This window comes from Oryza glaberrima, chromosome 8 (genome assembly GCF_000147395.1).
Source record: "Oryza glaberrima chromosome 8, OglaRS2, whole genome shotgun sequence".
Lineage (NCBI taxonomy): Eukaryota > Viridiplantae > Streptophyta > Magnoliopsida > Poales > Poaceae > Oryza > Oryza glaberrima.
The window spans coordinates 378422-405509 of record NC_068333.1 but is presented as its reverse complement, the minus strand read 5'-3'; the positions used below and the strand labels follow the sequence as shown (position 1 = coordinate 405509).

At 41.9% G+C, this 27088-nt stretch overlaps 4 protein-coding genes, 1 long non-coding RNA gene and 1 pseudogene across 6 annotated transcripts; 3 read left to right on the top strand and 3 right to left on the bottom strand.

Annotated features, from left to right (window-relative positions):
* The first annotated feature begins 1706 nt into the window (after positions 1-1706).
* LOC127782483 (protein TRACHEARY ELEMENT DIFFERENTIATION-RELATED 7A-like) lies at positions 1707-3017 on the top strand. Its single transcript, XM_052309685.1, has one exon. The coding sequence runs from the start codon at positions 1715-1717 to the stop codon at positions 2762-2764; it is 1050 nt and encodes a 349-aa protein (XP_052165645.1). The 5' UTR covers positions 1707-1714; the 3' UTR covers positions 2765-3017.
* A 17-nt stretch (positions 3018-3034) lies between these two features.
* On the bottom strand, positions 3035-7897 carry LOC127782482 (chromatin assembly factor 1 subunit FAS2 homolog). The gene is made up of 13 exons (XM_052309683.1): positions 7686-7897; positions 7430-7541; positions 7284-7310; positions 6908-6980; positions 6706-6809; positions 6409-6623; positions 6239-6338; positions 5962-6028; positions 5051-5139; positions 4819-4957; positions 4610-4710; positions 3679-3846; positions 3035-3465 (listed from the first exon to the last, which is right to left on the bottom strand). The coding sequence occupies exons 1-13, from the start codon at positions 7797-7799 to the stop codon at positions 3257-3259; spliced, it is 1518 nt and encodes a 505-aa protein (XP_052165643.1). The 5' UTR covers positions 7800-7897; the 3' UTR covers positions 3035-3256.
* A 4313-nt stretch (positions 7898-12210) lies between these two features.
* On the top strand, positions 12211-13404 carry LOC127782484 (pectinesterase inhibitor 28). Its single transcript, XM_052309686.1, has one exon. It carries the CDS (start codon positions 12491-12493, stop codon positions 13175-13177), a length of 687 nt encoding a protein of 228 aa, XP_052165646.1. The 5' UTR covers positions 12211-12490; the 3' UTR covers positions 13178-13404.
* Positions 13405-14882: 1478 nt separating this feature from the next.
* LOC127781113 (protein mago nashi homolog 1) lies at positions 14883-17956 on the bottom strand. The gene is made up of 3 exons (XM_052308019.1): positions 17656-17956; positions 17400-17576; positions 14883-15162 (listed from the first exon to the last, which is right to left on the bottom strand). The coding sequence occupies exons 1-3, from the start codon at positions 17881-17883 to the stop codon at positions 15097-15099; spliced, it is 471 nt and encodes a 156-aa protein (XP_052163979.1). The 5' UTR covers positions 17884-17956; the 3' UTR covers positions 14883-15096.
* Positions 17957-18057: 101 nt separating this feature from the next.
* Positions 18058-22538, top strand: LOC127781095 (protein Rf1, mitochondrial-like; annotated as a pseudogene).
* Positions 22539-22787: 249 nt separating this feature from the next.
* On the bottom strand, positions 22788-24735 carry LOC127781098 (uncharacterized). 2 transcript variants are annotated; one of them, XR_008018912.1, is made up of 3 exons: positions 24300-24735; positions 23674-24096; positions 22788-23410 (listed from the first exon to the last, which is right to left on the bottom strand). It is a non-coding gene; the product is annotated as an uncharacterized LOC127781098 (long non-coding RNA). The 2 variants fall into 2 exon arrangements; XR_008018911.1 differs by lacking the exon at positions 24300-24735 and having other exon boundaries at positions 23674-24293.
* Positions 24736-27088: the final 2353 nt, after the last annotated feature.

The following is a 27088-nucleotide window of genomic DNA, read 5'->3' as shown; positions in this document are numbered from 1 at the left end:
GGCTTTCCTTTTCATATTTGGCTGATCGATGTTAATGTATGCTGTCATCGTTTGCTATGACTTATTATTAATCATTGTTAAATTTGAATTTTAAAATTTAATTCTACAGTTGATTTTTGGTTTTTCATCATAATTTATTTTCCAGCATTAGCTTTTAAACCATGAATAATACACATATAAAAGGTTTTTACCTATAATACTTTTTTTGCATCATCCATTTTTCTACTGCTTATTAGCCATATATATAAAGCTCAAACCTTGCCAATGTGACAAGAATACACTCATACGTATACACATGACAGAATCATTAATTTAGCCCGCATGTTTTCTATCTAGTGAGGTTTTTTTTCATAACAATTAAAATTTTTAACTAAAGGGGAATATACTAGGATGTCACTCAATACTCGGTTATAGTATGATGATTACTTTCTTTCTGTTATAATCCATTTCCATTATCTAAAAAAATAATGATTAGTATTTCTCATTTGTGTAGCGGTGACCACTCGATTTGAAACTTAATGGTAGCTAGAGAACGGGATCTCTTGAAAATCAGAAAGATGCATGGTATCGAAAATATTCGGGCATGGCAAATAGCAAAATATTCAGAGATGAGGTGTGCAGGCTAGCGGCTGGATCTGTCTCATTTCCGGGCCGGCCTTTTGCATTATGGGCTTGTTTGCCTACTTGCTTGACCGCAAATTGGGTCGGGCCGGACAATTGTTAATTGGGCCATGTATGCAACCGCATCTTTCTTTCTGTAGATCGAAAGATCCATCGCTTTGTCACTGTTCACGTCGTAATAGCATGTAGTACATGAGTAGTAGATGACAGACACCCCGTAAAAAAAAAAGTAGATGACAGACGCAAACATACTCCCTCCTTTCATAAATATTTGACGCGGTTGACTTTTTTAAACATATTTAGCCGTTCGTCTTATTCAAAAACTTTTGTGAAATATGTAAAATTATATGTATACATCAAAGTATATTTAACAATAAATCAAATAATAGGAAAAAAATTAATAATTACTTAAATTTTTTAAATAAGACGAACGGTCAAATATTTTTTAAAAAATCAACGGCGTCAAACATTTTAGGATGGAGGGAGTACATAGAGAAAAAGGTCCAGCGTCTATGTATTCGCTAGTTAGCGTGTGTGCACTTGCTTATCTTACGAGCTACGTTGGAGATCCATCAATTGATCTGCTTGTTTATGTGTCTAGTGTAACATCAGATTAGTGCAACGATGATTGAGCAAGGATCGAAAAGTATATCTTTCTATAGATCCGATCGATCGATCGATCTTTTTACCTAAATTAGTGGCACGAGCTAATTAACTAAGATGGCCTTGCAACACACTCAAAAAACAATTGTGGAATGCAACTCAAAACTCACTCGATCGATCGCTTACAAGCTACTAGCTAGCAATCTCCTGTTGCAACATGTGTCGTTCAATTGGCATCCATCTGCAACAGAAGAAGAGCTGCCCATTGTGCTACGCCATGCATGCATCCATCCCAATTCCCAAGCAGCAGTAGTGAGAAAGAAATGGGAATTAGCTAGGGCTTTGATGCCAAGGAAGGCATTGATTTGAAGCAACGTAGTCCAGCTGCTCAAACCGTAGCATATGAGCCAACTCCATCCCATCACTTGCTTCCCTTGCAAACGCAACCAACAACCCATTCCCATGCAATATATATACACCACACTGCTGCATGCTCACCACCACACCTCACTCCCCTCTCTACAGCAACCAGCATTCCATTTCCATAGCAATGGCTTTCAACCCTGGCTCTCCTGGCTTCGGCTTCCCCTTCCCCTTCTACCCTCCCAATCCCAACCCTTATGCTCCCCTAAACCCCAATGCTCCAAAGCCACCGGTGATGCCACCGCGCCCTCAAGCCCCGCCACCCCCGCAGCGTTTCCCGCCACCACCTGCCCCGCCCATCCGACCCCCGTCACCTCCAGGCCGCGCTCCACCACCACCCAATCGTGCACCGCCACCGCCTTCTCAAGCCCCACCGCCCCCACGCCGTGCTCCCCCTCCACCCGCCCTGCCACCGCCACCCCCACGACGTGCCCCACCGCCACCATCAATGCCCCCGCCACCACCACCTCGCCGTGCTCCACCCCCACCGTCACCGCCCATTCGACCACCACCTCCACCAACTCCTCGCCCCCATGCACCACCACCGCCATCTCACCCACTAGCACCGCCCCCGCCCCACATCAGCCCACCAGCACCCGTGCCGCCTCCGCCTAGCCCACCACCCCACATCGTCATCATCGTCGTCTTCGTCTCATTCGGCGGCCTCCTGTTGCTAGCATGCCTCGCCGCCCTCTTCTGCTGGCACAAGAAGAAGAGGAGGGAGACGGAGAGGAAGGCGGAGGTGCACAACCTGAGTGGCCATGTCCATGTCCACAAGGCGACTGAGTCAGGCCCCGGCGGCGCCAAGGCCACCGTGCTGTCCATCGACGAGGACCTCAAATTCCAGGAGGTCGCCGGCGAGTCGTCGAGCGCCGCCGGAGCAGGGAGCCATCATACCCCTTGGTCATGGCACAGGAGGCAGCAGGAAGGCAAAGCAGAGAACAAGGCAGAGCTCATCAATGTCACGGAGCACATCCATGTCGATGAGAAGATTGTATCAGGGCCTCAGGGGCAAAAGATCGAGATCCTTTCAGAAGATGAGGACATCAGGTTTGAAGAGGCAGGCAGGAAGGAAAAGGGAGATGAAAGATCAAAGACTCGCATCACCAAGACCTGACAAGATGAGTCTGCATGCCCAAGTGTTACTACAGCTCTAAAGAAAGCTACTTCAGCTGAGACGGTAAAGTTATCCCTACACTTGTGTGATTTGATTATTTTGATAAGATTGTATGTTCTTTGGTGTGAATGAAATAAGGGAGTCTCAGACCCCATTTGGTTGAATGGAAAGTGTAACTATTGCTATCAGCATTTGTAAATGAATGAAATTCTTTAATGAAATTGGTAAAAAAAAAAGGCTGTCAAATATAAATAGAGACATCTGGTATCTGCAAGTTGATTTATAACCAAATGTGCTCACTGACACAAGCTGTGTCCATATAACTGCTTCCACTATGTGCCATTAGCAGAACCGGAGTTTCTGGGGTTAGGCCACAAGTTGAACACGCGTTGCAAAATAAATTTCTTTACAGGGTGACCTAAATGTAAATTCTTGTACTTGCTATCACTACAGAAGATATCATAATCCTAGGTCCTAATTACTTTGCATTACTTAGTTGATTGCAATAGGAGTAATTCGCTTCTTGGTAGGCTTACTTGATGCGCTGTTCTTGGTCGACACTGGCGGCGCTGTCACTTGTACAGCGACAGGAGTGACTTCCATCTTAGCTTTGTTTTCACCAACATCAACTTCCATATTGTCCACCGCTGAAGGCCTGTCATTTTCACTTGTCGCATTTCCTTCAGCAACGTCCTTTGTCACTGTGAGTTTCCAATTAATAAATCGTGTAAGGAAAGTGTCTTGAGGGAAAAAAAAGTAAACAAAGATAGCGAGCACATCCAAGAAGCAGATACAGCCACAAACTAAATTTATTTACTGAGTAAACTAAAAGCACTTTCCACTATTTGCGGATCACTGCAGATGTCGAAATTCATGAGGTAGGAAACTAGTGGAGTAACTAATCTTAAGCTTACTCAATATATTGTTCTGGGCCAGCACTGGTGGTGATGGTGTCACTTCAACGGCTGCAGAACTGGCTTTTATCTTAGCTTTGCTGGAACCAGCATCAATTTCCATACTGTCCACCTTTAATGGCTTCATGTTCTCACAGTTGGTATTCCCTTCAGCAAGTTCCTTTGTTCCTAGGATTTTGAAGAATTGTCATGTAATAAAACAGTAAACTAGAAACAATGATCGTGGCAAACAACCAAGCCTTCACAGATCCAATCCTTGTACTTTAGCTCAGAATGAACTACAATTAATAAATTCATAGCAGGCCTTATGCTATTCATCGAAAACAAGCAGATTGAAGATTTGCTATGCATACTTCAATGGTAGCTTTGAATTAGTACTAGGAACACAAAACAATCATATCCTGATGCAATCAAAGAGATCATCCTACTTAGCAACACATTATTTGCTTTGAGTTACATCAGAAAACAAGGAACCCCATGAGGTTGCATCACAGGCAAATGAAAGTGCCACTACAAGTTAACAGCAGAATGGGTAAAATAGTTATCAGTCACCTAAAGAAGTCTGCTCTGATGAGTCTGGCTGGACCAAATATTAATAATCTTTCAAGAGGTGAACATAGTACCAAATATCCATTTTCTATTAACAAGTGAGTCCATTTAAGATATATGATTAAAACTATTTATATCCTGACTGGCGTAACACATCTTGACAGAAGATGGTAAGCAGAACAAATTGGAAAATTGATACATATACATAATCCACCCATTCGCTCTAGAAAAGGCAGGCACCAATATTACTTGATAATACATGGTAATAACTTCAACCAAGTAATATTATGATCCAATTTTGGATACTAACATAAATTTTCCATTCAACAAAGTTTAAATAAACACACCCAACAAAATAAAAAAAGGGAAGACAAAGAGATACCAGAGAGATTATAGGGCAGCCCCAACTCTTCATTCTCAAACTCAATAATGGTGCAGAAGCAATCTCGTGATGACACTGCCAGGTACTTGGCATCAGAAGACCTATCAAAAAAGCGAAAAGGTTTAAACAGAAAACGTGAACTGTTAGTTCCAGTAAGACAAGTTTCTCTGCTCACTGAAGGCTAGGAGTAAAACTATTGTAAAACTCACCATGCAATATCCGTAATTGCAGCATAGTGCAGACCAGCATGTATTAGAATAGGAGCAACACTTTCAGTGTCATAAACATACAGGGAGTTCAAAGTAGCAACAGCAAAAATAACTCTGTAAGGAAGCTTGAAGAAACAATCTGCAACAGTTCCATAGTACAGCGTCATTTTAAGAGATCAGTAAAACAATTAGAACCTTCAAGCAAGGTAAAGCTGAAAAGAAAATGAGCTACCTGATTGGGAACCACGCAGCTTGAAGAGAACCGGGCAAAAGCGCACTGCCACTATTGCTTTACTTGCGCCAGGGAGTTGTATCGCAGGCCTGTAGCACCAAAACAAGGTTGGTATCCTAAAATAAATACAGAACTAAATATATGGTATACAGGTTATATGCTAAAGTATATGTTTTTTCTGACATATAATTAATGAAACGTTGAAAATTAAGTGGGACAAATGAAATACCATAAGTTCCTGTGGAACCATTTTATCAGCTAAGAACATCTGTAGGGAATAGCATGTTCTTATCATAGTAAAAGAATGTTGGACTGGCCATTGAATGCTCAATCTCCAGGTTTACCTTCTGGTGGAATAACCAATCTATGTTCAGCAAAGGAAGGTTTCATTCACCCCCGCCAAAACCAAGGATTGATCCCCACCCCACACTTTCTTCACGTATAATTGAAGTTAGTGGGCCTTAAAATACAAGGTCAACCATTGGGCCTTCAATTCAATGACCCATGTCTTTTGTTCCTGTGCAAGAACCCCCCAACTTAGGATGTTCTGGTTCACCAGTTTCACAAGGAAACCATCCGATTCAGCCAGTTGCCACGGTCTAATTTTGTGATTTGTACTCGGAGCAAATCGAACCACTTAGGTTGCTAGTTCCAGCTTTTAGTACCATGGTACTGTATCCTGTTGTAAAAATAAAACTACCTATAAAGAATTCTATGTTTGTGTGTGCAAGCTTAGAGCTTAGGTTAGCTGATTTAACCATTCAGGGAACACCTGAACAAACGAGTTTCTAAATTGTGAAACATCTGAAAAACTTTATATTTTTCCAGTAATGATGGTTGAAATGTAAAGGAGCAAATTAAACGTTATAAGGCAAGGTCATCGTTATTTCAAGCATTAAATGTGCTTCTACCTTGACAAGTCTCTCCTTGACATTACATAAGCTGTATTGATCACTTCAGATGAATATTTGCATAAACCTGATCAAGATAAAAGGTGAATTAGGGAAATGAACTTGTTGATGGGATAAAAGGTATGATGACAGGGACTGACTGCAGATGAACTATATTACATGCAGCAAGACCGTATAACTAATGCACTTTAGAATGACCTGTTTTGTGTTATAGAAATTAGCAGAGCAACTAGGTATTGCCGACTAGAAGTCTAGCACTAACAGGAAATTTCTATACCTGCTGGCAGTACCAGAAAAGATCCATCAGGCGACCATGCCAATCTCCGAAAGAAAGATGGTAACGTTTCGTCATGAAACAAATGAGCTCTAACTGGTGGCTGCAAGATAAAGGTAGCTAATTTAGAGCAACGAATAACCAAAGAATGCCACAGAGTACATTAAACAAACCTTGGACTCATCATGATTTTGATGTTCGGCCTTCACCAGTGTATGCTGGCAAACAAAGTTCATCCTATCTGTGTTCTTTGACTTGCCTTGGGGCTTATTTGCATATATTCTACAAGTTCTGTCAGAGCTCAGTGAAGCAATGTATTGACCCAGAGGATCCCATGCCACGCCTTGAACATAATGCAAATGACCCTCCAACTTTTGTTGCACCGAACCTGAGAAGTAAATTGCATACAAATCAGTATAACAGAGGAAACATAGTGCTACAGTCGTAGGATCACTTGTTTTAGGGTTTACCTTTAATAGCATCCCATACAATGCAACTGTTATCAACTGAAGCAGAAACAAGGAATGCGCCATCTTGGGACCATTGCAGGTCAAGAACATCCTTGTGATGGAACCTATGTGATAAGTTAGGAGAATACAGCTAAGCAAGTGTCAACAATAAAATGGGCTAATTCAAATAATTCTCTATTTTTTTTCAGAGGTTTGCTCTCACAATAATGTCTTTTGTACTTTCCAAGCCTCGCCGTCATCAGTGGAATGCAACTTCCAGATGATAATACCACCACCTGTCAATTACATAATAGCCTAAATGCATAGCAAGGACACAACAAATCTACTTGATTGTCTAGCTAAAATGGAGACGGTTTTAATTACAACAGTTTATTCCCATTGTAATAAATTCATGGCCATGAATTCTTCCGCGCGGGTGGGGCAAAAAATAATGTGGCAGTTTAACATAATTAGCCTTTATTTATCAGTTTGTTTAGTGGAATTCAAACACTCCAGCAGGACTAGTAAATCCTTTCCTTGCTTGATTGAATTGATAGAGCCCCTGCGTCCGTTAGGGGGAAAAACTAAAGTAAACGTACCATCAGCACCAGACGCAAGATTTTCGCCTGCGAACAACCGGACGGAAAAGGTTTGCTTAGTTAGGTATGTAGAAATTTCTCAACATATAGAGAGCATTTCATTCAGAAATTTGCCAGTGCTAAACTCAATTCATAGCAGCGCTTACCGGAAGGCGAGAAGCGGAGAACGTTCACCGCGGAGCTGTGGGAGGAGAGGCTGCTGTGGTAGGTGGCAGTGGGGAGCTTCTTGTCGGAATCATCCGACGCAATCACCCAGATCTGCAAGCCAATATATTATAATCCATGACGAAATGGGCAGAAAGCCATCCAAACCGCAACGAGAAATCGAGATCTAAAAAACGAGAAATCGAGAGCAGCAAATCGGGCAGGGGGGTGGAGCAAGGGAGGTGGGTGAAGAGAGACCTTGATGTCGTGGTCGCTGCCGCCGGTGGCGAGGCGGCGGGAGACGGGGTGGAAGTCGAGGGTGAGGACCGGCTGCTGCTCGTGCCAGTTGATCTGCACCGTGCCGCCCCGCATCGCCGCCTCCTCCTCCTCGCCGCGTCAAGGAGTCTAGGTTGGGGAAAGGCTAGCTAGGGTTTGGGAGAAATTGGGGAAGGCGGGAAATGGGAGGGGGATTTGGCGCGCCTCTCCTCCGCCGCTCTCCCCGCTCTACTAGACGATCGACGACGATGAGGGTCTCTGTATGTGGGCTTTCTAGTGGGCCCAAATGAGGCCCAATAACCATTAGCCAATATTACATGGGCCTTCTCGGCTCGGCCCAGCCTACTTCTACTTGGGGATATATTATATATGCGAGTATTTTGACAATGTTATATATTTCCTCTCATAATAAATATGGTACAGATAGTATCAAGTTGTAAAAAGAAAAATGTGCTAAAAAGTAGTTCGAAGGTAGTAGTACTTTTACCCTAGGTTACCTTTTTAACAAAATTATGTGTATGCCCCCGAAATTTTAGATGATTCTTTCAATGTGTCTTAGTTTTGTTCCCTAATTAAGAATTTTGATTTTAATCCCTTTCATACTCTTTATTGCAATTGACCGTCAGTTGAAAGTTCAATAGGTGTAATATATCAGTTTTACCCTTAGTAATCATGAAAGGAGTGTATAATTTTTTGAAATCTATCGTGGGAAACACAATAATTTGTTGTGTAACTACAGTATTTATTCATTCATGAGATTGTTGCGTGAGGAATCATTTTACATAGAAATTTTAATAAGATTACATATCCATAGAATGTATTCGTGGCATTTTTTTAAGACGGTAAACATAATATTTAGTCTTGCATAGCATTTCTTTAGATAAAATATGCTACATAAAATATTTTTTATAATAATAAATTAAAATTTAAATTGCATTTTTTTAATCATGATCTAAAAAAGATTTACATATATAATACCTCACACAGTAAACATATAAATATAATAGTCACGTAAAAAAACTTCTCCGCTTTGAACAATAAACTTTTTTACACTTCGAACAATATACTCCACGGTTTTTTTTAAGCGATATACTCCACAAATTTAGTGTGCTTCTTTCATACTCCTACATGAAGGCAAAATGAACCGTTCGATAGGTATTAAACGGTCAACTACGAAATAGGTTACATGGGATAGAATAGAAATTTGGGGATAATAAGAATTGGCTGGAATTCCAAGGGAATACACAGGGAACTACCTCTAGAAATTTTGTGTGTTCGTGTTTTAAGAAAACACTATATTATGAGCGGATTAGATCAAATGTGCAGTGACATTCCTCCAAAATTTAAAATGGGAGACAGATATTTAGACTAGGTTAGATTTTTGTGTTTTTAAAAAACACTTTTTGTGAGAAGATTGGATGAAATGTGCAGGCACTAGTAGAGTAGATGAGTTTTGCATTGGATAGTGGCTTCTGATCGACTAGAGGATAGTGCTGCCTGCAAGTGGACTGATTATTGGATAAGGTGTGATGTTATTCATATACTGGTCTAATTCTGTGTAGTGAAATAGCAGAATGCATGATGATGATCGGTAGCACTAGTAAACACACTAACACTGTAATATCAAGCTAATCCAACATGCATTATACATTAAGACCACCAAATCTTTGCATACGGTAGCTACAAGATGACTATCTGCTAATGTATATATTTGGTCTACAACAGTAGGATCAAGAAAAAGCGTAATAAAATAGGCAGAAAGTGAAACAAAGGGGAAATTAAGTGGAGCAATAAGGGGTAACACACTTCCAAAATGCACCCACTAATAACTAGGAGTAGCATCTATCTCACATTATTTGCAAATATAGGCCACCTGGAAAATAGACAGAATGAGTTAAAAATTTTGCAAAATCTTCAGTGCCAAATACAGATTGATGCATTCGTCAGTACATACCCACACATCCACTCACTAATTAATTAACATCGATCAATACACGTGCAAATCATCTGGCATATAGCTAGAGGGAATGGAACACTGTCAAATTAAAACTTTAATTCCAGGAACCAGGATTGAGTGGTAATTAAATTAATACTCACACTGATCGATATGTTAATAATTCAGCCCCCTCATCAATAATGAAACTATACGTACTGATCACCTGCAGCCTGGAGGCAATATATTCAGAGAAAACAAGCAGCTTACAGTTACATTCTTTCTCCATCATTGCTGAATTACTTTGAGTTTAATTAATCGATCGGTTCAGACAAAATAATTAGGCAGGTAGAATTAGTATATGATCGAACGTGCGATTGATCATTGATCAGGCCATCAATCGATCGATTCCAGCTGCTGCATGCAGCAGTTGCAAGAACTGCTTTTCTGCTGCCGTTGGTTGGAGTTGGACGAATCGACGGCTGCAATGCAAAACAGATAGCTATCTAATTAAGGTAGCATACATATCCACGCATGCAACTCGATCGATCTGCAGACTGCAGGTGGAAAGCAAGATACTAGAGTGCAGGTACAGCTATGCATCTACCTATTTAATCGATCAAAATGGAGTCAAAAGTGTGTACTTGCGCGTGTTTAGTATAGGAGTAGTAATGATCGATCGAGAAGTTGTTGTTAAGGGGGCGCCTAACCCAATAGTTTAAGCATCAGACTAATTAATCAGTCAATTAGCTTTAATTTAATTATTAGCATATGCATGAGCGTGTCATATAATGTACCTAGCTACGTGCGTCAGTTCTAGAGAATTCAATTCAATTCAATTCAACTCAGTTTCGTTTTCTTGCGGCCGTCTTGTTTTGATCAAGGAGATATACCCAACAAGTGATCATGCGTATATAGCTTTAAGACTTTGGTTTTCTTTCTTTATTTCTGCAAAAAGCCACAAGTCAGAGTCGTTCTAGGACAATATGATGACGATGCTACTGTTTGCAGAGGCAGAACGAGACGACGATGGCGATGGAGCGATGGAGGAGTAGCCACACAAGATGGAAACACGCATAGAATTTGGTGGTCCATGTTGCAGCATATTTTCAGCTGCTGGTTGACAGAAATTCACAAGTCGTTGTTTGATTAATTTGTTGTTGGAGGAGTGCTACGTACCGGAATCTGCCAGACAAACATAGACTAATATCTCTGCAGCCAATTCCCATCAGAAATTCAGAGTTAGCAGCAGGCAGCAACAGGACGCGTTTTGTCCGATCGGATGCCACTAGAGAGAGAGAGAGACCAACACCACTAGCAAATTGCAACAGAGAAGCATTAACAATTAAGCAAGCAAGCAATAGTCAAAGGCTTGTTTAGATAGGTCGATCGCTAGTGGTAGTGGCCCATTCAGTGAAGCAGGTAGGAAACAACCCATATACGTATTGCATTGCTTCCTAGCTAGCTCTGAATTACCATTCAGCTCTAGCTAATTAGTGTACTAGCTAGTAGATGATACTTAGTTCATTCCACACGTCGTATAGACGCGGTCTCGCCATGCCATGGAGGCGTCAACACGCTGGTCAATCGAGAGGAGAAGAGAAACGGATTAAATTAATTAAGGAGATCAAACTATTGCAGTTCAGATAGTTCCTTTAATTGGAGCTGTAAAGCTAGCTACTGGTTCTTGTCAAATTGCTGCAAGATTAATTATAGTACATATATAGTTCCCCAGCTCGTCGCAGACGCTGACTGAAAATGTCAGTCGTCTAACGTACGTACTGTATATGTATATAGCTAATAAGCTAGCGGACCACTTAATTAATTAATTAATTAATTAGGTGATAATTACTTGGCATCAGTCGTTCAGCAGATTATATTTTGCTGAACACAATTTGCTCCGTGATTAAAACAACAACAGCGCACATACGATACATAAAATTTTATCATATGTAGTAATTATCTAATTAATATCAATAAAGCTTTTTATATAAAAAAGCACACATTTATAGTATACGCTCTCCTTCTAATTAACTTGCTGGAGTAGTATATATCAAGCTTGCTAGGAGAGACATATATATATCCACATGAGAAACACGAGTGATCTATGAATGTTAACAAAAGAGCAGAAAAGCTAGCTAAGAAAGGTGCGTGCACTTGCATTTTCTTACTGTACATAAACAATCAAAAATGAATTCCAAAGTTTGCTCTCACTGCATTGCAAATATGCAGCTTGCATATTTGTAAGAAATCTGAGTGTTACAACATACGTGCATTAATTAATTATTAATTTACTTTTGATAATCAATTAGCTGTATTACAATCCAGCAAAACTAAGTCGGCAGGCAGCAGATAAATTAAACCACGCGCGCGCGGTATATACTTGTGAACACGTAGGCGGGAAAGAAGAAGGAAAACGCAACAAAATTAATGGAGTATCCAACTAAGTTGATTTCGCCTAAACTAAAGCTGCATCTACTATACTAGCTGCTAACAACGCACTAACTACATACAATATTAAAGAAGAAAATTGCATGCTTAGTGGACTAGCTAAGTAATACTACTAGCTAGTTAGCTCTCCACTTGACCACCTCAGCTCACCGATCAGCTTCCTCCTCCTTTCTCATACTAAGAAAGAATTCAGAGTCAAATTTCTCAGCCACCTCGCCTATATATACATCCCATGGCTAGCTTCTCTCATCCATCCATCACACAGCTCACTAACAAACCAGCTCAGCCTCATCACTCACAAGCAAGCAGCTAGCTAGCTTAGCTTGATCACTACACCTCCATAGATCTTAGCTTAATTAGCTTAGATTATACAAGTGGTCAAGTCAAGAACTGTGTACTACCAATGGCATCATCAATGGCGCCTGCAGCAGCAATGGCGATCCTCCTCCTGGCGCTTCTCGTGCCCGCCACGCTGTGCTCCCGCTCAGGGCCGCCGTCGTCCAAGCACGGCCACGGCGGCCACGCCAAGCACGCGCCGCCGCCGGCGTCGCCCGTGGTGCCGGTGGAGCCTCAGGCCGCGGCGCTGGTGCGCGCCACCTGCAACTCCACCGCCTACTACGACGTCTGCGTGTCGGCGCTCGCCGCCGACCCGTCGAGCACCACGGCCGACGTGCGCGGCCTCTCCGCCATCGCCGTGTCCGTGGCCGCGGCGAACGCGTCCGGCGCGGCGCAGGCGGCGGCGGCGCTGGCCAACGGCACGGCGCCCCTCGCCGCCGCTGCCGCCGGCGACGGCACCGTGCAGGCGCTGCTCCGCGCGTGCGCCGGCAAGTACGGCGACGCGCGCGACGCGCTGGCGGCGGCGAAGGAGTCGATGGGGCAGCAGGACTACGACCTGGCGACGGTGCACGTGAGCGCCGGCGCGGAGTACCCGCAGGTGTGCAAGGCGCTGTTCCGGCGGCAGAGGCCCGGGGCGTACCCGGCGGAGCTCGCGGCGAGGGAGGAGGCGCTCAACAAGCTCTGCTCCGTCGCGCTCGACATCATCGCCCTCCTCACCTCCTCTCCATCTCCATCCAACAACAACAACAGCTAGAGCTAGATACGTATAAATACGGTATAATACTACTAAATACGTGTAATGACATGTATTTGGTAACTAGTTAATCCTGTCCTGTGTGCTGCTGAGTGAGGATATATATGTTCTTGTATTGTTAAGTATAGATGAGTTAATTACTGCACTGCTGAAGCTTAGCATGCTGCATCTTGTACTTCACTTTGGGTCCAGTATAGTAGTCACTATTCATTTTTGTTGAATTAAAATGATCTGAGTATGTGCCCTCTTTTTTTTGTGTGTGTGTTTGATATATGATCATGTAGTTTATGTCGGATTCAAACGGTTAAACCCCCCATAAGGCCATAACAAATGTATTTTAAAATTCCCATGAAGTTAAAAGTGCTCAAGTGGTGGCATGATATATTCCCCTGCTTTTGCCCCAACTTTACTTGTTTAGATAATTACCTTCCTACAATGCAATCACACATGAATAACTAGTTTGTTCTCCTTTTTAATTTCATTTGAGAAAGTTTGGAGGACAAATTTAGTGGTCCAAAATGCTAGTAGTACTAGTTAAGGTTGTTACAAAGCTAGTACTAAAGATCATGCAGCATGTATAGCACATGAAAGAAAGCCCTACCTCGGCATCTTGCTTCCTTTTGAGATAATTGGCATCTTGTGTTCTTTCATCCACATTTGCTTTGCTGCATGAATCCATGGCTGGACCATCTGTCCTATGTGAGATTGTAATTGAAGAAAAAGAAGATCAAAAAGCTTAGGTGATGAATAGCCCAGGTAACATGGCCATGTCCTCCTGACCAGTTCATGTGGGGTTAAGCTAAAAAAAAGCAGGCATGCTTGCATGTTTGCCTGACCTTTGTTTCCCCTTGATTATCTTCCTGGGTGCACCTGAGTCCCAGATTTCATCATCTTTGTTCTTGCCTTTGTCCCTCCATGCATGTTTAATGTTTTGGCCATAAATCTGATGACTTTTGGTCATACAGTGTCATCTTCATCTTTATTTTTTCAAGTTCCTATGATTTTGCCTTTCACTTTTAACTGCTGCTGTTGTCTCTATGACCATTTATTGCAGCTTGGTTACTGTTTGTTACAAGAGCAAATGGATACTAGCAAACAGTAGCATGCTCCATAAGAGAATGATGGAGGAAAGAATAATCATGTTCATGCGTTTACAGTTACAGATGATCCTTACCTTTTTCTCTTTGCATCAAAGTCACCAGGTTCCTATAGAATTGTCATGGAGTAAAGCTCTCATCCTGTGTAAGCTAGGGTACAGGAATCTACAAAAGCCAAAAGAGAGAAGAAATAAGGCTGCCTACCCAACATTACTCCTCAAGAGGCTAAGATGCCATTAAGCAGACAGTGGGTATCAGATTAAAGATTAAATCTTGATAGGCCCAGGTTGAGCCTTTAATCACACTGTTCTGCTTTCCACAAATAAAAAAAAGGTTCTTCAGACTGTAGGGTCTCCTCTTCTTTAGGAAGAGATGAGTTTTACTAGTGGATCAAGTGCAGGGATATCAGATATTATCCCAAGTGCACATTACAAATAGTAAAATGAAACTGCACTTTCTATCTTGAAAGAGCCCACTTTGTGGCTGGCCACAAGACCTCCCATTCTCAGCAGTGCAGTTTGGCCAAATTAAAACACAACCACCATTCAATCTTATGGATAATGGATCAAAACTACTGCAGATAGACACTGACAGGAAGGCTGCCAAAAGGATGTAAAGAAGCATAAATATCACTACTTGAGTAATGAGCACCCAAAGTTTGCACAATCCAACAACAATCCCAGGCAACAGAGTCTGAAGATTTCCACCCTCAATGTCCACAAACCACCCAAAAGTCATCAGGGTTAACTCACTGGATCAGATCGTACATTGTACAGAGCTCTCTAACACTGACCATAATACAATTAAGAAACTGAAAGGAGCTCAAGATTGAATGGGCTTGATCTTGAAGTGGAGATTGATGAGTGAAAACACGAAGCACTTCAGATCCTGCACATAGAAACAATAGAAGTTGTTAGGAATAGCTTTTGTCTATGGATTTGCCATACTGTGTGGAACCAAAAAAAAAAAATGTTTCCCTCGTATGAAGTTAAACCAAACCAGGACAGCGTTAGAAGATCCAACTCATTACATGCTTTCACACCACCACTTTAACTAGAAATTTAGAATTTACACACTGCTAGCAGTTCCTTAACTGTGATGTACTGTTCATAATATTGTCTTACAGTTATCTACTGATCAACAGAAAATTAAGGATGGACAATAGAATGATACCTAGCAAACCTGACATAGGATTAAGGTCGTCCCCATGTGATTTTGGCACTATTTTGCTATGGGGATCAAATCATGAATGTGTGTAATTGTTGCAGAAAGTATGAATGCTATCACAAGTCAGGCAAAATTATTTTTTTACACATCTTACTAATTCAGATGAAGCAACCACTCCCTCAATAGATGTTTACAAAACACAGATTATTTCCTAACAAAATGACTGGACATGCTAAGGACATATGTGAAGCCAATTGAGTCTGTCTAGGGTGTAACCACTAGAGCATCCTGCAAGATTTCTATGGAACCTCAGTGGACCCACAAATTCTACTAATTGACAGCAGTGCAACAATGTGGCATTGGCATCTAGGGTCGCCTGTAAGGTTAGCAATATCAATTCATTAGTTCCATTGAAGAAGGGAGTTGTTAGTCTTAACCTGAACGAAAGGTCTCATCTTTTTCCTACATTTCAAGCATCTAATTGCCCTATCTCATGTTTTGAGAATAAGACTCCAGCTACGTTTATGCTGATTTACTAAGAAAGCCAGGACATTACAGATAAATGGTTTCTTAAAAAAACACAATTTTTCAATAACAGTGACTAAGATAATTTTGCAATTATTAGAAAATTGTTCCAGCAGTATGCTTTTGAAAACTGCTGAGATATTAAGTATAATATGTTCTAATAAAAATTAAACACCACAAGGACAGAAAGAATGAAGCAATTTGCTACAATATGGCTTGCACAACTGGAAGATGGGTTGATATAATTTGAATCACAAGACCTGCATTTTAGTGATATTAATGGCTACTAACATATATATTGCATCCACAGGAAAAATCTACCCTAAAGCTACTGAAAGAAAAACTGGATTCTATGGCTGCCGAGAAACAAACTGATACTTGGGAATAGTTCACTCTTGTTTAAACTATCTTGTTCCATCTAAATCATTTTGTTCTTACAGGGTACTGCCCTTCCCTGCAGACTTTGCTTGCTTTGCAATCAAAAGTGGAGCGATAGACTCAAACAAAACTTATGATGATAATTATCAGGCTACCATTATGTGTTATCTGTCAACATCTGAGTTTCTGGCTGTGTTGTTTGGTGCCTTTAAACGATAATCCCTAAAGGTGGATATGATCTGGTACCCGTTAATTTGATTCCTGAAGACCCCTATTCTTATGGTGGAGTTAATTAAGCTTCAGTGACTGTTGTCAGGAGGTTGGTAAGAACCTGGTCATCCTTTTCGTTAATGGGAAGGGATGGTCCCAATACCTCCAGAGAATTCTGGCATCATTGATCTTAAGAGACTATTCAACTTTTTAAAAGATATAATGCCAGGCAATGCAAGGCAAGGCAAGATCTGCCTTTATTTTCCTTGCTCAGATTGATTGCTTTGATATACAAACAAACAAAACATTATCAATCATCCGAATTTCATTATTGAGTTGATATTTGTTGCATCGCAAATGATTTCAGCAGCGCGGCTCAGCGCCAGCACAGATAGAGTTGCTACTGATACTCCTCTATAGACCATAACTAGACTGAAAGAATGTCACTCAGATGAGGTAATAGGTGAACATAATCAAATATGGATATGCTTTTCTATCAACCAAGCAAATAGTTTACTATATGTAGTTCCAAGACATGAACCTAATGCTAAGTTAATTTATGCATCGAGATGTAACAGAAAGTTCATGCTTATGAGCACTATTATAACATGGAACCATTAGAACCTCCCACAACTACAAGTGAACAATTCTGAATAAGTTAAGCACACAATCTTACACACTGCTGGTATGGATGGATGAAGAAGAGGTGCTATTGATGAGGCATATGACAACAATTTCAGCTCTCATACGCGCTTTATCTAAGCGCCGCCAATCATGGAGAGCTAGCTAGGTCTAGCAATGGATCCTTGAGTGATTTGTGAGAGGCAAAGGGTGGGTAGAGGGACCTGGACGAGGTAGTAGAAGATGCGGAGGCCCTCGGGGTCCTTGCTGGTCTGGACGTCGACGAGGGAGCCGATCTTGGAGGTGGTGAAGGAGATGTGCTCGTTCCCCATCACGATCTCCAGCTCCTGCCTTCCCACGCGGTCTGGCTCCGGCCAGTTGCTGTCATCCTCCTTCATAATCTGTAGTATGTACACCAACCCCATCTAAACCCTAGAGATAGAGATTGATTGATGGGGGAAGAAGAGAAGATAATAGGACCTCGGATTCGTGGATGATCCTGGTGGCCTCGCGGAGGACGGAGGGGGAGACGAACACCTCCTTGCGGATCATGGTGTCCTTCTTGTAGTTGGAGTTGTTGGCGTACCGGAGCTTCCCGTCGGGCCGGAACTCGAACTCCAGGAACTCGTGCCCGAACTTCCCCTTGTGCCCCACGTAGTACCGCAGGTAGAACTCGCCGCCGCCATCGTCGCCGGCCACCGTCGCCATTGCAATGCTCACCTCCGCCTCCGCCGCCGCCGCAGCCTCCCTCTTGCTTGTGCTGAGATGTGTCTCCCCTTACTTGGGCCGCCTTTAATTGGGCCGGAAATGGTGATCTGTGCGGCCCAACACTAGGCCCATATTTGGGTCATCTCCTCGGGAACTGACGTGCGGGCCCCACATTCCAGTTTCTCAACCCACCAGCTCAGAACTCTCCTCTCTCTGGACGACGCGGCGGCGGCGGCCGAGCGGCGTCGCCGGAGTTGGAGAGGCTGGCCATGGGAGTCCGCGGCGGTGGAAGCGCGCTGGGACGGGCTGGGACCTCCAGCTCCAAGCGCACGAAGCAAGGAGGACGGGGTGGGGCCAAGCGCACGAAGCAAGGAGGGAGGCAGAGAGCGACCGAGCCCGGGGACGCACACCAGGTGTTCGACAGATTGCTCAAGCGAGGCGACCGTGCCTCCATCTTCGACCTCAACCGCGCCCTCTCCGACGTCGCGCGTGCCAGCCCCGCCGTCGCCATCTCCCTCTTCAACCGCATGCCCAGAGCCGGCGCCACCAGTGCGGCTCCCAATATCGCCACCTACGGCATCGTCATTGGCTGCTGCCGCCGCCTCGGCCGCTTGGACCTCGCTTTCGCCACCGTCGGCCGTGTCATCACGACGGGGTTGAGGATGAGCCCAATCCTCTTCAGTCCTCTTCTCAAGGGCCTCTGTGACCGCAGGAGGACGAGCGATGCGATGGACATTGTGCTTCGACGAATGCCCGAGCTAGGTTGCAAGCCAGATCTCTTCTCCTACACCATTCTTCTCAAGGGTCTCTGTGATGACAAGACAAGTCAACAAGCTCTCGACTTGCTCCATATCATGGCTGATCATAAAGGGCGCTGCCCACTCGATGTGGTGGCGTATACCACTGTCATCAATGGCTTGCTTAGGGAGGGTCAGCTGGACAAAGCTTATTCCCTGTTTGATGCAATGCTGGATCGAGGGCCATCACCAGATGTTGTGACTTACAGCTCGATTATCAGTGCCCTATCCAAGACTCAAGCAATGGACAAGGCCACACAAGTCTTTACTAGGATGGTTAAGAATGGTGTTATGCCTGATTGCATCATGTATACTAGTCTTGTGCATGGATATTGCTCTTCAGGAAAGCCCAAAGAGGCCATTGGGATTTTCAAAAAGATGTGCAGACATGGTGTTGAACCCGATGTCGTTACTTATACTGCGCTGATGGACTATCTATGCAAGAATGGGAAAAGCACAGAAGCTAGAAAGATTTTTGATTCTTTGGTCAAGAGGGGACACAAGCCTGATAGCACTACCTATGGTACTCTGCTTCATGGCTATGCTACTGAAGGAGCTCTTGTTGAGATGCATGATCTTTTGGATTTGATGATGAAGAAAGGTATGCAACTTGGTCATTATATCTTTAACATGATAATGGGCGCATATGCTAAACATAACAAGGTAGATGAGGCCTTGCTTGTATTTAGCAATATGAGGCAGCAAGGATTGAACCCTGATATAGTCAACTATGGAACAGTATTAGACATACTTTGTACAGCAGGCAGAGTGGATGATGCTTTGTCTCAATTCAACAGCCTCAAATCTGAAGGACTTGCTCCTAACATTGTTGTTTTTACCACCCTAATTCATGGCCTGTGTACCTGTGACAAATGGGACAAGGTTGAGGAGCTAGCTTTCGAAATGATCGATTGCGGCATCTGTCTTGACACAATTTTCTTCAATGCAATAATGGGCAACCTATGCAAAAAAGGAAGGGTTATAGAAGCCAAAAACTTGTTTGACTTGATGGTGCGCATAGGTATTGAACCTAATACTAATACATACAATACACTCATTGATGGATATTGCTTAGATGGTAAGATGGATGAAGCAATGAAACTACTTGGAGTTATGGTGTTCAATGGGGTAAAACCTAGTGACGTTACCTATAATACCATTATTAATGGTTACTCTCAAAATGGTAGGATAGAGGATGGACTAACTCTTTTGAGAGAGATGGATGGCAAGGGTGTGAATCCTGGCATTGTTACATATGAGATGCTGCTGCAAGGGTTATTCCAGGCTGGAAGAACTGTAGCTGCAAAAGAACTCTATCTCAGGATGATTAAGTGGGATACGGTTTGAATTTAGCACTTGCAACATAATCAGTCTGGTACTTTGCCAAAATAGTTGCACCTCAGATTCCCTCCAATGGTTCAGAACCGTGTTTGATGGATTTACAGATTGAGAATAGAAATGATGACGCTGAGGATTTGTTTGCTGCTCTCTCGACCAATGGTTTAGTGACAATGTTGTGACCTACTGGTTAATGATAGAAAATGTTGTAAAACAAGGGTTGCTAGAAGAATTGGATGATTTATTTCTTCATATGGAGAAGAGTGGCTGTACTAAGTTACTTCACAAAGAGCAGGTATGCAAGGCTGGGGATTACCTCTCCATTCTCTAAAATTAATCAAGAGAACTTCCCCCTGAAGAGTCGTAGGCTGAGCTGCTGATTGTGCTGGTTTCATGTGGGAGACACGTTCAACATATAAAGTTTATCCTGAAAAATATCGTCCTGTGTGAAATCCCAGGCTCTTTGATACTGCCTGGCTGCCTGCTGTGGGGATCGTTTTTTGTTTCTTATGTGGGGATTGTAGGTATGAAGAGCACTCTTGTTACACTGTATATGAACTCCAGAGAAGTAAAAATAACCCAATTCCTATTATAGTTCTCTAATTTTGTTTCCTTTGTTAGCTTTCTATGAAATGTTAGTACTGCTCTCTTATCCTTAAACTATGATCCAAACAAAAACATTTATCACTATCCTATATTCATCTGGATTTGAAACATTTACAAATCAGTTCCTATGTGGACATGTAGCATATCCCTTTGTTTTTTCCCAGTTGCTAGCTTCATGTATTTGGAGTTACGTGTATTTTTCTTTGGCCAAGTTTCTTGCATACAAGAAGAATTTTCCCTGCTGAATATTTATACTTGTAGTGCGCTCTTTCACTTCAAGTCAGGTTTACAATCTTTCAACGGTTCAGATTTTTCCATCCTTCTATTGCTCAGATCCTGTAGAACTTATATCCCTTCCCCATCACCTGCCACCAACTCCCCAGATCCTTTTCTGGTCTGTGCCTTTTGTGATTCTGCAGTTTGACTGCCATGCCATGCACTGCATCTGCGGTTCAAAGTTCTTCATTGTTCCTCTTCCCCTCCTTGGTTTTCACTCTCATGTGATTTGGCCGCCTGGAACTGCGGACAGGTTTTGTTTAGGGCGATCTGAGGGTAACATGGACGTCTGTCTTTGTTCTGCAGTTTCTTTCTCCGTATAGTTTCCGTTTGGAAACTGAATATGATTCAACTTCTCTTAACTAGATACATGTATCCTGATTGTGGTTTTACAAGCAAAAAAACATAAACATATTGAGATGGAAATGCTTTTGGTTGGATTAATTTTATGGCCAAATTGAACCCACAGCAACCCCCAACACAGGTACTGAATAACTCTCATAATTTATAATAGTTTCAGTTATATTTCTATGTGTTACTAGTTTCTCAAAGTATTGACTGTCTCTGTAGAAAGTTTTCTTTACATGCATTTCATTTTCTATGTTATCTTGTGTTGTGTGCCTACTGGAGCTTGAAATAGAGTCAACTGGAAACCAAGTGTCTGACTGTTATGAGCTTATGAATATGAACTTCACATATGAATGCTACATGCTGCATTATCACGAGAAAATGAATATGAGATCATTTCCTTTGTTGTCAGTGGTCATTATTGCTGCTGGCTCTAATTCCAGAGCGTCTCCCTGTTAAGGAATGCTGCATAGTGCAGACTATTTTTTCAGAGCATTACTCTGTTAATAAAGAAACTATTTACCTTCCCCCTGTTCCCTTCTGGATTAGGCTGATTTTGGGGAGATAAGTTGAACTGATTGATATACACACACGCTGAAATATTCTGCCTTTTGTCTGGACATAGTATATTCTATCCAATGAAGAATTTTTTGCTGCACCTTATTGGCATATATCTTCTACTCTACAGCTCTACTTATAGACTTACAATGCATCAATTGCTCCATATTAGTGTTGGCAAGAACGTACTACATATATGGACCATCTTCTGGTCTCTCTTTTTTTTTTGGAACGGTTACCAATTATTTAGAGTTTCTCTTTTTCCTCTTATGGAGTTGCTCAATCGAGGTATTGTAACGCCTAATACCCCTTTAATCCTTTTGTCTACGCCTCCATATTAATTGATGCTGGTTGTGCTTAATCATTGCAGCAATGCAGGCCAGGACATCGTGTGATGTCTCACCACCAGGACAGCAGAATGAGGGAGGTGAATGATCTGTTACGAAGTTTATCCCAATTGTGACAATATATTTGGCAAACTACTTCCAACAAGTATTGATTCAGACAGTTGAAATGGTGGTAATTATACCAGCTTGTAGTTACAACAGTTTCAGAAATTCTGTTTTGGGCCTTTTTATTGTAGAAATGTGGATATCAAGATTTGCTAGCCAACATAAGTCATTTGTCTTGTACAGTGCAGAAATTCCTTGTCTGCTGTAAATTGTTTTGGAATTACCGAGTTATAATCAAGTATCCAGTACGTGTGTGATGGGGCTCGGGATTGCCGGCCTACTCTGCCCATATACTCCATATAATATATAAGTATAGTATTAGTAGAAGTGAATCACTTCACAAGATGCTTATGATGTTAGTAAGCAAGCAAAGGGTCACCTAATGCGTGAACACACTTGAGCAGTTGAGCGAGCGGTGGATAAACCATGAAAAATTACAAAAAGAAAAAAAAATCTCTTGAATCAAAAAAGAGAATCATGCATAAAAGATACCTGGAAAACATTTACTTCTACCTTACACAAACGGAACTAAAGCACATGTCCAGCCCTTCAAACATATATATAATAATAAAAGTTGGGAGTACCTTACACAAGCATAGCTTAAAACATAAGTTTATGCATGATCTGCAAAGTATATATATAGCTTGCTAATACACATGCATGAGCATAACTTGGGCACAAACCTTAAACAAAATAACCACAACAGGCCTTGTGGGGTTGGCTAGCTATTTGGGAATATAGGGCAAATGTTTCCATTCAACTATTAGTTTCTTTCTTTAAATTTATCATCATCAGTTTCTTCACGTTGAGCGAGCAGGAATGGACGGGCTCTCCCATAAACCACTGCACCCTTGGCGTAAGGCAATTCATAAAGGTCATCAGCAGTACAGTAACCTAGTAGCTCTCGGATCTTGCCATCGGCGAAGATGTTAACCTCGTATCTGCCGCTCCAACCTTCTCTGATAGATTTTTTGTTGGCAGAGTGCACATCAAGCACAAAGTTTCTGAAGTGGTCAAAGCGGCGAAGCATCTCATCATGGTCACGCTCCTCACCGAAAGCCTTGCACCAACGCTCATACAAGGACCACAAGGCTTCTTTGGAGGCAATGTCCTCGTCCTCTACCACAAACTTCACCTTTTTGCCCATAGTAGCTGTGCGGATATATATTTGAGCATGATTATGATGGGAGTATATATATAGAGGAGTAATAATAACGATAAGATGATGTCGAATTGAAATTAGGCCCTACTAGCTATATTCACAAACAAACATGCAGTACTACGTACAAGCAGTAAAAAGAATTCCACAATAATAATAAGAGTAAATTGCAGTTTGGGCTAGTATTTTTTTTGCCAAAGTTTCACTTTGGACTACCCCTAACCCAAAGTTGTCACATAAAGCTAGGTATGTTTACCTCTTTTGCAGTTTGGACCATATCCTCTCCATCTCTTTCTTCTCCACCTCCGGCTCCCCCACCACCACCATTTTTGCCACCACCTGGAGCTTGATTGACAAGGCACCGGCGACTTGGCAAGCTCCTCTTCTCCCACACCAGTGAGCTCCTCCTCAGTCCCGTTTTTATTCGTGCCCCCAGTGCCTCAGGTACAGATGCCATTGGATTAGAATGAAGCAGGGGTAGCAAGAGGCAACGAGCTTCACCGTTGGATCAGAATGAAGCAGGGGGCAATCCATCATATTTAGATGACAACCGGAGGTGGAGGTGGAGAAGAGAGAGATGAAAAAAGGGTGGTCCATAGTGCGAAAGATGTAAACATAACTAGCCTTATGTGAAAAATTTGGATTGGGGTACTCCAAAGTGAAAGACCTAGCCCCCAAACTGCAATTTACTCTAATAAGAGAATCATAATATAGAGTAGTCTCCAAAGGCTAATTAATTAAATTAAATTAAATAGAATAAATCGCAAGTGCATGTATATTGATCGATTAATCCAATATATATAATCATCCTATAAGACCAACGGTTGTGTTTGAATACAATAATCGATGGATGGAGTAAATTAAGGTAGGATGAGAGGTTACCTCCGTGGGATAGGGACCTCCTCCCCAACCCTTACCATGGGGATTCGGGCGAGGAGGGCCTTGTGCCCAGGAGCCGATCTGCACCGCCTGAAGCTGAGGCCGCCGCCGCCGCTGCCACCGCACAGCGAGATGCGGCTGCGTTAGCCACCCAACCGTCCAGGAGCCGGTTTGCACCGCCTGAAATTGAGGCGGCCGCCGCCGTCGCACAGCGAGAGCGGGAGCTAGCCACATGACGGAAGGCCCTCAGGAGCATCATGGACGCCATCAACCACGGCGATCTGGGCAGGAGGCCAAAGTTGAGATCGATGGATGGATGGATGGATATCGATCTGGGCAGGAGGAAAGTTAATTTGTATACGCACACTACATAAAAAGTTTGTATACGTAATTTTTTTTTCAGTTATACAAAGTTTATGTATACAAACTTTATATACTCCCTCCTTCCCTAAATTTTTGACACCGTTGACTTTTTTAAACATGTTCGACTATTCGTCTTATTCAAAAAAAATTTGTGAAATGTGTAAAACTATATGTATACATAAAAGTATATATTTAACAATAAATCAAATGATAGGAAAAGAATTAATAATTACTTAAATTTTTTGAATAAGACGAACGGTCAAATATTTTTAAAAAAATCAACGGCGTCAAACATTTTGGGATTGAGGGAGTACATGAATATATACTAGAAAAAGTTCCCGTGCGTTGCAACGGGAAGAAAAAAAACGAGAAAACTGAATTAAAACATATTAAATTCTAATTAATTGAAATAATTTTTTTAGAATATTTGAGCATTTTTTAAGTAGGTAGGTATATAATTAAATTAATTTATAAGTAATAAAGTAGGTGTGAGAAATAAAGTGATATGGTTGGATTTAATTTGTATTAAATTCTCCATATTAATTACAATCTTTGAAATTTTCTTGGAATTTATGGAGCTTAATTGCTAATTTTGATAATACAAACATCACTTAGTATTTATTTAAACGATTTTGCTATATCTCACTTGAAAGATTTTTTTCTTATGTCTCACTCGATTTTCTCACTCAAATTTACAGTGTATTTTCTTGTAAGTTACAGTATAATTTACAAAACTTATTACAGTGTAATTTTTAAATCTTCGCATGTAAGTTTTGAAATTTATATTGGATTTGGTCTTTTTCTTGAAGATATGGTTATTTAGTGTCCATCGTGGTGTTTCTTAGTTGCTTTTTTGCCTTTTACTGTATCTATTAGATTTTAATCCAAAGATTAGAAATCTGTGTGATATGATCATAAAAATCTTTTGAAATATGCATAGGTACTCCCTCATTTAAATAAAAATCCTTTTTTCTCTATGGGCCATTTTCAGCTCATTTTCTTCTTCATCCTGCAACCGAGCCGGTCCACTATTCTTAGGCCGCAAGCGACTAAAGTCCAACTAACATCCCCATACTCCTCTCACTTCCACTATTGTGTTGGTCCGTTGGCCCGCGTGCGCCGTGCGGCCCAAGTGTCGCAGTTCGGTGATGGAGGCCAGCCCGACGCTCGATCGATGTGAGTCGTTCGTTTCGATGGACGGCTCAGATCGGTTCCAAATCAATCAAAACTCCAGTGCAACCCTAACCATAGATTCATTCTCACCCCTCCCCCTCCCACCGCTGGCCGCCTTCCCCCCCCCCCCCCCCTCACCACCGACCGCAACCTCCCCCAACCCCTCCCCTCCCCTCACCCCTCCGGCGACGCCTTCTCCTTCCCTCTCCCTTTGGCGCCCCTTCGGCGGTGCCACTCCCTCTCCCCCTCTCCCTCCCCGTCAGCCTCGACAACCGTACCACCCTCTCAGCTTCTTTGTTTCTGTCGGCGACAGCGTCCTATCCACCATCAAGATCTAGCGGCGCCCTCCCAAACGGCGGCGACGATGGCTTCTCACAGGCGGATCCGGTGCCGGCGGCTTCTTGCGGCGAATCTGGTGGCGACGACGGCGTTTGCAGCTTCACGGTGATGTTTCTATTTTTCTTCCCGTTCTTTTTCTCAATCACTGGATTGTCCGATTGGATTGTCCTGTGGAATCCTTTGTATTTATGGGGTTAATTTCTTCCGATTTTGAATCCAAATCGTGTTTCCTGTGGTGGCGGAATCGGACCGTGCGAAGATTTTGTTTGCTCTTTTTTTATTATTTTAAGACGGACAACTGAAACGTTTTCAATTTTTTAAGTAGTAGAGATTTTTTATACATTAAAACTGTGTGTGTGTGTGTGTGTGTATATATATATATATATATATATATATATATATATATATATATATATATATATATATATATATATAAGTTTATATACGTGTGTGTATACATACTTTATATCTATATGTATAAGCTTTGTATACGTATATACACAAAGTTTATATGTATATATATACATTATATACGGTAACTTACTAGATTTTCAGGGTAAAATTTTTGCGAAAATCTTTAAAGTCGTTATTCTTCATTCTTTTGGATTGGGGCCTCCCAGTTCTTATATTCTATTTGTCCCTCTAAGTTTTCACCTTCTGCATAGCTTCATTTAGTTTCCTCTCCAAAACTAATATAAGATGTCACAAAGAAAATTTCGAAAACCATGAGAAAAGCTCGTATTTATTTAAGTTAGCCCAGAGTCATCATGCAAATATTCTAAGATCCCAAACCACATCAACTTTATGAATGATCTTGGTATGAAGATTTGCAATGTTAAAATTTACATCTATCCAGAGTCGGTTGACATGAACGCTTTAACTTTGGATATTCTTTATACAAAAATTGAAAACTTATG

Bases quoted from the DNA above. Each gene is read 5' to 3' on its own strand.
- LOC127782483 (XM_052309685.1), top strand. From the start codon at position 1,715: ATGCTCACCACCACACCTCACTCCCCTCTCTACAGCAACCAGCATTCC.
- LOC127782482 (XM_052309683.1), bottom strand. From the start codon at position 7,799: ATGCGGGGCGGCACGGTGCAGATCAACTGGCACGAGCAGCAGCCGGTC. The intron at 7,542-7,685 runs GTCTCTCTTCAC...ATTGGCTTGCAG, and splicing joins GCAGCGACCACGACATCAAG to ATCTGGGTGATTGCGTCGGA. The intron at 4,958-5,050 runs GTAGCTCATTTT...GAACTGTTGCAG, and splicing joins GCTGCGTGGTTCCCAATCAG to ATTGTTTCTTCAAGCTTCCT.
- LOC127782484 (XM_052309686.1), top strand. From the start codon at position 12,491: ATGGCATCATCAATGGCGCCTGCAGCAGCAATGGCGATCCTCCTCCTG.
- LOC127781113 (XM_052308019.1), bottom strand. From the start codon at position 17,883: ATGGCGACGGTGGCCGGCGACGATGGCGGCGGCGAGTTCTACCTGCGG. The intron at 17,577-17,655 runs GTCCTATTATCT...TACATACTACAG, and splicing joins GGATCATCCACGAATCCGAG to ATTATGAAGGAGGATGACAG. The intron at 15,163-17,399 runs GTCCCTCTACCC...TTCTATGTGCAG, and splicing joins TCTTCTACTACCTCGTCCAG to GATCTGAAGTGCTTCGTGTT.